Source organism: Artemia sp. Qi Xiang Cuo, chromosome 21 (assembly GCF_049724085.1).
Source record: "Artemia sp. Qi Xiang Cuo chromosome 21, ASM4972408v1, whole genome shotgun sequence".
In the NCBI taxonomy this organism is placed as follows: Eukaryota; Metazoa; Arthropoda; class Branchiopoda; order Anostraca; family Artemiidae; genus Artemia; species Artemia sp. Qi Xiang Cuo.
In genome coordinates, this window is record NC_142814.1 from 44967888 (window position 1) to 44977949 (window position 10062).

General features: G+C 32.2%; 1 protein-coding gene across 3 annotated transcripts in view; it reads right to left on the bottom strand.

The window, feature by feature from the left end:
- Positions 1-419: 419 nt before the first annotated feature.
- LOC148939611 (ras-like protein family member 12) overlaps positions 420-10062 on the bottom strand; it is a 59653-nt gene continuing 50010 nt past the window's right edge. For all 3 annotated transcript variants that reach the window (XM_089107122.1, XM_089107120.1, XM_089107121.1), the window contains exons 5-6: positions 3521-3708; positions 420-1468 (exon numbers count right to left, since the gene is read on the bottom strand). In XM_089107122.1, coding sequence (XP_088963248.1) covers positions 1353-1468; positions 3521-3708 — 304 coding nt within the window. In that variant the 3' untranslated portion in view covers positions 420-1352. The remainder of the gene's footprint in view (positions 1469-3520; positions 3709-10062) is intronic.

Genomic DNA, 10062 nt, shown 5'->3' on the forward strand with positions numbered 1-10062 from the left:
AAAAACATAGCTTAATCTGAATTTCAAATTTAATACCTTACATTAGTCCATATACCCTTACAAAAATTTTGGAAAAGGAATTGACTGTTGAATGAGTATTAAAAGTTAAAGTTGTCGAGAATAATTTTTGTCTGTGTCCTTTTTGTTTTTCGTTTCATTTTCTTATACTCCTCTCTAGTGCATTTTTGTTGTGTACAGAGGGTAACATTATTATTATTATTAATTATTATATATTAATATAATATATTATATTAATATATAATATTATATATATATATATATATATATATATATATAATATTTAATTATTAATATATATATATAATATATAATTATTAATATAATTATTATATATTATTATTAATTAATATATTATTATATATTAATTAATTATTATTAACCTAATTATTTGAAAAAATGACACATTTCATTGTAGATCGTTCTCCGATCCGATTAAACAAGCTCCGATTGAACAAGTCAATGATTCTGCAAGCAACAAAACCCCTCTTTATGACAACTTCAATTTAAAATCTAATTTCTGATATCGAGTCGACTTTCTAAGTAGCTCCGAACCTCCAAGCAACAAAACCCTGTTTCATAACAATTTAATAATCAAGTTTAATGTCTGACATAACCTCGATTTTCTTGAAGTTACTAAGTCCGTTTTCAGGACAATTTGAAATTCATATTTAATATTGTGTCAAACCGTTTCTCTAAGCAATAAAACCCATTTTTATAATGTTTTTCTAATCAACTTCTATTCTCTAAGTAACAAGGCCCATTTTTATGACAATTTGAATTCCAAAATTAATACCAATTAGCCGAATAACAAGGTCACGAGTCACTAAGCAAATTTTTTTTTCATGACAATTTTAATACCAAATTCAATACCCAATATCGAACCAATTTTGAAGAAACGAGACCCATTTTTATAATGATTTGTTTATCAAAATATCTTTCAGGAATAAATTGATAAGTAATGACAACTTACTAGCACTTTATAACCAACTATATTTCTTTCTCTCTGATTATTTGTTCAGGCTTGCCTAAATTTAAATAAAAGGAAAAAAAAACAGAAAAGAAAAAAAAAGAAAGAAAATCCAGTAGACCGTCTTTTTTGCCTAGTAAATCTTTCGTATATACGGTACAAATATTTTGGAGCTATTTATACTTAGTTTAAAAATCAACTCGTGTACCAGTAGGCTATTACTATAGTATATAGCAGTAGGCTATATACTTGCCAATTGGGGTTATGTTCTAAGGTTAAAATTTTGAAATATAGTCCTCCTTTTTCTGTATCAGTTGACTCACGATCAGAGGCCAGCACTTATTAAGAATTTACCATGATAGAACTACTGGGATTGGAACATATTCTTTAGAGTATCTTTGAGGAGTGTGAATTTGTTTTCTTTGTCCCGGGGGATGTTTAACTTTGATGAACCAAGACTTCTGAGACGATCACCAAGTCCTAAAAAATAAAAATAAAATAAATGAGTATGGAAGCAATTTATCTAAAATTTGTTTTAAATAAAAAAATTAAAGAATTTAAAACTAATTTCCTAACCTTTTGAACCTAGCCAAGGTTGAAATTCATTAATTTGTTTGACTGTTTCTTTGTAAAAAAAAATACATACAAAAATGTAGGAAAACTATAGAACTATAGAACTAGGCTAGTAGGACAACTAGTAGAACTATAGGCTAGTAGGAACTTTATTTTTTTTACAATTTGAAATTTCATCAAATTCTTTCTCAAGTTTTCGTAAAATTCTTTCTGATTTTTGTATATTCCTAGACCAGGAATACATCCTATAAAAATTTTAATCTGACCAGAGTAAAGGAGTATGAATGAATGAATGATTTTATTCAGTGACTAAACCTGTGAGACTTATTGGACCGGAAACTGAGATGGGGTACAAAAGAAAATCAGCAACGTAGGCTAGTCAATAATAAATCAATAATAAATTATTGATTTATTAGGAGGGTTTTTCCCGTACAAGTTTGCTTCAGGGAATCGAAGCTGTATACTTTATTATTAAATAAACCAAGTGTGTTGATGTTTAGTAGGAACTTTATTTTTTTGCAATTTGAAGTTTCAATTCAATATAGTTGATATCCATGTATATAGGTTACAACGTTCCAATGTGTTCTAAAATATATATGTAATGTATTAGAACATTAGAGAACCCTATTGTAGAGGTCTTGATGGCTTCAGCCACTTAGAAGATCACAAGTCACACAGATTCCTTCCTAGTGAATGACAATACTCTTCTTCCTCTCAAAATTTTCTATTAAAAATATTATTAAGCTCTTCTTCAACAAAATTACAGTACATTTTTTTTTATAGTCCAACACGGTTTAAACCATCATGATTTAATAGATAGCTAGGGAACTTAATTGAATTACGGAATATAAATTAATTAGTATGTTTATGACTTTGTCTGTTTTAATCTGTTTATGAATTAGTCTGTTTAGGAACTAGTCTGTTTAGGACTGCTTAGCCAACATTAAACCATGATAATTTTATTTAGTTAATTGCTCGCTATGGAGTCAACCCAGTTTAGACCACAGCAATTTCATAGATCATTAAGGAGATCAGGGGGTTTGCGGATCCTAGATGATTCAGTGTGATACGTTCTTTTAACCAACATGAAACAAAGAACTAAAAGTAATTGGATTTTAGCAAACTGCAATTTTTCATAAAAAATGCAACAAAATAAAGGAGAACCACAGTTTTAAAGCGGTTGCTCTTTACTAGGATTAACTCTAAAAAAAGAAGACATATAAGTGAATTTGATATTCACGACACAACTCCCAATTTTAGCCTTTGCTTTTATGGAATCAAAGGAATGTGATTTAACAGAATTAAACATCCTTTATTTCCTTCTGGAACGTATATCAGCAACAAGGAAAGAATATGCTTGCTTTCGAGAGCAACCGTCTTCGTAGGATACTGCACCAGCATTGTCAGGTTGTGAAACCAACTATTATACTTAGACGATTGGAAGATATGCAAAAAATAAACTAGACAACGTTTTGACCCAAATACAAGATAACTTTTACCTTGTGTTTTTTACTTTTTGTGGCAGCACCGTATTGGAAATTATCTGGACAGATTACGTTATCAACCAGACTCTTCGCTCTTTTTCATACCCGCTCATAGTCATAGATGTTGATCAACATAGATGACACTGTTGATCAACATAGATGACACTGCTATTCATATCGTAGAATATACACTTAACAGAGCGGTACACGAGTTGCAGTTAGAGGGACAACGAAGAAGAGGAAGATCCAAGAAGAATCTTCGCTACGCCTACCAGTAGCACTCAATGAATATCAAGACGATTGCCATACCTGGTAGGAGGACCTCAGGGCAGTGGAACACATAAGGGATGACTGGTGTATCTTTTTGGATGGTCAATATGTCTCTCTCAGTATTAAGTAAAGTTTAAGATGAAAGAGAAGCAGAGCAAGATTAATAAAATTAACAGTTTTGACTTTAGAATACAATATATACTACCTATTGACCTGTCTTCTAGTGAGTTTGGAATTTTCCAGGATCCAGATCGTTCCTGCAGTCTGAGAAAATCCTTAGCAACTGTAATAAATACATTTTCTACTTCATTATAGTTTTCAGCAACACTAATCTCATGGAAAGTAGCATCATATTGACAGCTTAGGTTTGAGCCTTCTGTGTATGTAACTTCCCTTAAAACAAAATATGTACTTTAGTCTTAGACATCAAAAAGGAAATAAGCAAAATTAGGGGTAGAGACACTAACTACCAATCCATGTGATTAAAGGGGACGGGTACATATAACATATGATGAGATATAGATGATTTTGAAGACCACACTGCCTTTCCATGACGATAAATAAATTTCAAACAGGATAACATCCTATTAATAGACAGTGATAAATTTCACAACAATACTAGATATTTCGGTCAGTGACCATCATCAATAGTAATACTAAACTAAACCCATTAAAAACAACAACTTATATACAAATAAAATAAACTAAATATTGTTTAATAATCTTATTTGTTCCAAAGCAAAAACAGAAGCGAGTCTCTTGACCTTCTTGGATCCGGTTCGTTAGCATTGAATGAACTAACATTTGGACAGAGGTTAATCGCATTGGGTGAATTGAACTTTACTCTATCTGATTTTAATAAATTATCGCAAATAGAGTTCAAACTAAATTGTCCCGTGTCTCTATTTAAAGCCATATTCTTGAATAAAATTTTCTTAATTTCCAGAGTTTCGCGAACATTTTGCTTTAAACACCGGTCTCTAGTAATCAAAGAGACATTATCGAATAAAATAAAATGGTCTGAAAAACTAAAAATATGTTCCGGGGCTGAAGTGAAATTTTCAGGCTTAGAATTTTGCTTTAAAGCCTAGGAAATTTAGTCTTTATGCTGTAGCAATCTCATTTCCAAATTCTGGTTAGTACGTCCCACATACGAGCTTGCTTAGTAATAATTTAACAAGGCATGCCTTTGTGTCCCTAGGCCCAAACCATAATATTATCCGTGTGTTTTTGTCAGTGATTAAGGTTTAAGTTATCTTCTTTTCTGTGTATTTGATTTTTTTTTCCTTTTTACTGTACTTTACTCGGCTTGTTTTGTATAAAAGTGGGTTATAAATAAATTATAATTATTATTATTTATACGAGCTTACACAAGTACATGGGGTCTGATAGACCCAACTTTGTTGTCCCAATGAAGTCATCAGAATTTAGAAAACTACCCTTCCTTAGAAAACTACGATCCTTCTCAGAATTTAGAAAACTACCCAAAGTACTACTACTCTTTAAAGATACCTTTAGACCGTTGCTCTGTAAAATTCTTTTAAGTTTTTCACTCAGCCTGGGTGAACAAAAACCATCCTTCTCCTGAATTGTTTCTAAGGCTTCCTTAGAAATCTTTAGACACTTTTTCCTTCTTTTTGAAAAAGTCTGGTTAATTAACCAATCTGGATACATGTTGCTTATTTGTATTTTTCTTAGAAAAGACAACTCCTCCTCAAAAATTTCACAGAGCAAATACTAAAGATCCGGTCAGTTGAAGAAATGATCAAACGAATTTTTACTTGGCGAGCGTGACCAGAAATAAATTTTAAAATCCAGACTGTTTTAATTTTTTTAAAGAAGAACATCAAGAAAAGGAAGTTTCCTACCCTCTTCTAATTCAACAGTAAATTTTAAATCACCGACCAAACAATTAAGATGTTCCAAAAATTCTTTTAATTTCTCCTCTCCATAATTCTATACTGAGATTACGTCATCCATAAACCGGCCCCAAAAATTATGTTTTAAAAAATATGACTCTAACGTAATTGTTTCAATATTTTACAAAAAAATATTCGCTAATAATGGTGATAAAGGGGCCCCCATAGGTAAACCATTTACTTGTTCGAAAAATTCCTTTCTAAATTAAAAAAAAAATAAGAGAACTTATTGCACAATCTTACTAAATACATAATTACAGAAACTTCCAAATCCGTTTTACAACTACACATTTCTTAATAGCTCTCTTTCTAGAAGAGTTTCGGCTGCTTCTACATCAATATGTGTGTACATTGATACAATGTCGAAGCTTGAAAGCAAAGAACTTGAAGAAATTTCTACTTCTTTTAGTTTTTCAACCAAATTCGAAGAATTCTTAATATAAGAAATTTGTATAGACAAAAGTGGTTTACAGATTGATATTAACCACTTGTTCAAAATACTTGTCGGTGATCTTGTACTTGACACAATTGGTCGTAATGGTAGGTTCGGCTTGTGGATTTTGGGAAGTACATATAATTTAGGGCACAAGGAACTGTGTGGCAGGCATTTGTAATAAAGTTGAGGTGTAATTTTTCCTTCGTCCTTCAAGTACTTTAATTTGTTCTTAAAATTATTTGTATAAGAGTCTGTCGGGTTATATGAATGCTTTTTGTAGTTTTTTTCAGGATTTTAAAGACCTTTGAAATCCTTTTTGAAGGATTTTATCAAATCCTTTATTTTGACTCATACAACTAAAGTATTACCCTTATTTGATTTTGTACTAGTAAATGAAACATCCTTTTTTAAGTTTTTTAGAATCCTTATGTCATTGATGGACGTACTAGGAAATTCCGGTTTCAATAAAAAAAATTGAAAGGGTTTTCATGGTGGAAGCTCTTACCAAGCTAACATCTTTTATGTAAGCTAACAGGCGTGCCAAGTAAAAATTGGTTTGATCATTTCTTCATCTGACCGGATCTTCAGTATTTGCTCTCCGAAAGTTTTTGAGGAGGAGTTGTCTTTTCTAAGAAAAATACTAATAAGTGACATGTAACCAGAGTGGTTAATTAACCAGACTTTTTCAAAAAGAAGGAAAAACTTTCTAGAGATTTCTAAGGAACTTGAAAAAAACTCAGGAGAAGGATGCTTTTTGTTCCTTACCATATGTACCCAGGCTAAGGGAAAAACTTAAAGGAATTTTATAGAGTAATGGTCTAAAGGTAGATTTAAAGAGTAGTAATACTTGGGGTAGTTTTCTAAATTCTGGGAAAGGTCTAACGTTATTGGGGCAATAAAGTGGGGTCTACCAGATCCCATGTACTTGTGGAAGCTCACGTATGGGACCTACTAATCAGAATTCAGAAATGAGATTACTACAGCATAAAGATTCTATTTCATCAGCTTTAAAGCAAAATTTTAAGCCTGAAGATTTCACTTCAGCCCTTTTGGAACATATTTTTAATTTTCCAGACCATTTTATTTTGTTCGATAATGTCTCTTTGATTTCTAGGGACCAGAGTTTACAGAAAAATTTTCGCGAAACTCTTGAAATAAAAAAAAAAATTATTCAAGAATATGGCTTTAAATAGAGACACGGGTGAATTTGGTTTGAACTCTATTTATAATAATTTATTAAAATCAGATAGAGTAAAGTTCAATTCACCCAATGCGATTAACTTCTGTCCAAAGGTTAGTTTATTCAATGCTAACGAACCGGATCCAAGAAGGTCAAAGAGACTCGCTTCCATTTTTGCTTTGGAAAGAATAAGATTATTAAACAATACATATGTAGTTTATTTTGTTTTCTATATAAATTATTGTTTTAAATGGTTTTAGTTTAGTATTACTGCGGATGACAGTCACTGCACATGTGACCGAAATATCTAGTATTGTTGTGGAATTTATCACTGTCTATTAAAAGGATTTTATCCCTACTTGAACTTTTATTTATTTTATGAGATAGATAAATAGAGAGAGTGAGAAACACAAAGAAAGAGATTGGGAGAGTCTTTCTTAAAATAGAGACAGAGGGATTAGTTTTATGGGTAGACTCACAAAACACTGTCAGGGTTCAGTCCAAAAATGCCTCAAGAGAAAGGGACACCGTTGTAGCAAACCCAGATTGATTTAGAGAATCTTTAAAACCCACAAGCTACGAATTAAATTCGTAATTCGTAGAGAATCTGTGAGTCCAACTCACAGATTCTCTTTGAGTCCATTCTCTACCGTGAGTAGAGAATACTGTGAATCCACAATTTTTCTGTGATTCCTTCCTCTACCGCATATTACAAGTAATTTTGTTATTCTTGGCGTTTAATACAAAATCCCTACAATGAACTGTGCCATTGAATTGAAAAGCGCCTTTCTTGCAATCTGTGCAATTTTTTTCTTACTGGCCTACAACTATCATTTTGAAGTTATTTCTGTTACTTCGTATTATTATTTGTTTACTATTATTATTATTATTTAATTATTTTGTTACAATTAATACTGCTTTTATAAAAGCTCTATAAGCCGTAATCTGTCCCTTCCAGATAGAAAATTCTTGACATCCTGGCGGTACATCTTGACATTTAGTAAAGGATCCCCTCAAAATTCCCTCAAGATTTCAACTTGATATCCTTAGCTATTTCAGTGATATTGCAAATACACCGTTTTGATAACCAGGGTGCATATAATGTCTTTTTGTATAGTTAGGCATTCTCCCCCTCAACAATTCCTGGAAATATCAGTTAATACCTTTAGCCGTTTCTGAGATATGACAAATAAGTCCTCTTCACCACTGGTTCCACATGATGTCTCTTGATCCGGTTCAATATCCTCCTAAATTTTCCCGGACAGATTTAACTTAATACCGTAAACTTAATAAAGTTTTCTTAGTGTCGATAATCCATTTTTACAGCCTTGATGAACTTGGTGTCTTTATTCAATATCCCTCTTCTAATTTTGTGAAGATTTCAGCTTGATGCCCTTAGCCATTCTTGAAAAATTGCAAATGCATCCTTTTGATGACCTACATGAAGGTAGTTTATTTTGATTTAATTCAACACCTCCTCACCATTCCCTCAAAGTTTTAACTTAATGCCCCTAGAAGCTTGTGAAATGCTCCAGATATACCTTTTTGACAACCTAGATCTACATAGTGCCTTCTTATTTAATTTAATTGCCCAGCCAAAATTCCTTGAAAATTTTAAATTAGCATCTTTTGTCGTTCCTAAGATGTTGCAGATACGTCTTTTTGACAATTTTGAAGCACATTGTATTTTTCTGATTTACCTAAATATTTTAGAAAGTTTTAACTTGATAACCTTAGGTGTTCCTGAAATATTGGAGATACATACTTTTGACAACTCGGATGCATATAGTGTCTTTTGATTTCGTTCAACAAGCCTTGACACTTTCAGCTTTCCTGATATATAACAGATGCACTCTTTTGACCACTTGGATGCACATAGTTTCTTCTGATTAGTTCAACATCCTCCGAAATTCTCTGAAAGCTTAAAATTGATCTGCATTGATGCATTACCCTTATGCATTGCAGATATTCCCTATAAATAGCTTGGATTCAAATAGTGTCTTTTCACTTAGTACAGCATCCCCTTCAACCCATTAACGTTCCCTGAAAGTTTGAACTTTAAACCCTTAACCATTTCTAATCTATTGTAGATAAACTCTTTCGACAACCAGGATGCAAACAGTGTATTTTGATGTATTTAAACAACCCATCACCCTCTAAATTCCTCTAAATTTTTAAGTTAATAGGCATAGCCGTTCTTGAGATACTACCCACAAGTCCTCCTGACCACCTCAATGCACATAGTGTCTTTTTAGTCAGTTCAACATCTTCTTCATCAACAGTTTTAACTTAATATCCTTAGCCATTCGTGAGATACTGCAGATACCCCTTTTGATTTCCAGGATGTACGTAAATTATTTTGAATTGGCTCAACATCTCACTAAACGTACCCTGAAAGTTTCAGCTTACCCTTTTAGCCGTTCCTGAGATGTCACAGATGCATTCTTTTGACAACCCAGATGAACATAGTGTCTTCTGATTTAGTTCAAATGCTCTGAAAGTTTCAACTTAATACCCTTAGTTGTTTTTAAGATATTACATATATACTGTTTTAAAAACATGGATGCATATAGTGACTATCGATTTTGGTTACCACCCACCTCAATATACACCAAAAATTACGACTTAATACCCTTACCTATCTTTTAGATATTGTAGATGCTCCCTTTCGATATCTTGGATACACATTGCGTATTTTCAATTACTTGAAAATTTTCCTCACATTCTTTGAAAATTTCAACTTACCCTTAGCTGTTCTCCCTAAACAGCACCGAGAGTTACACCTTAATATCCTTAGCCATTCCCTACATATTGCAGATATGACTTTTTGGCAAATTGAATGCACGTGGTGTCTTCTGGCTGAGGTCAACATTCCCCGAAAGTTTTAATTTAACACTCTTAGTTTTAAAAAGTTGTAACTAATACCTGACATATTGAACCTCTGCCCCTTTGACGATCTGATCAGGCTCAGTGTTTTGGCTTAGTTCAATATCCCTCTTAACATGCCCGACAGTTTCAATTCAATTTCCTTAGTCCTATTCTTAATTTCTGTTTTGTTCATTTTTGGTTTCTTTTATTCATCGATAGTAATTTAGGGCTGTTTAAAGTTTGAATTACTATAGGAATTATCCCTGCTTGGCATATGTTTTAATGTGGCTCTTTATTTTTCTTTGAAATACATCCCTTTCGGGAAGTTTTTTAAAGCCTCCATT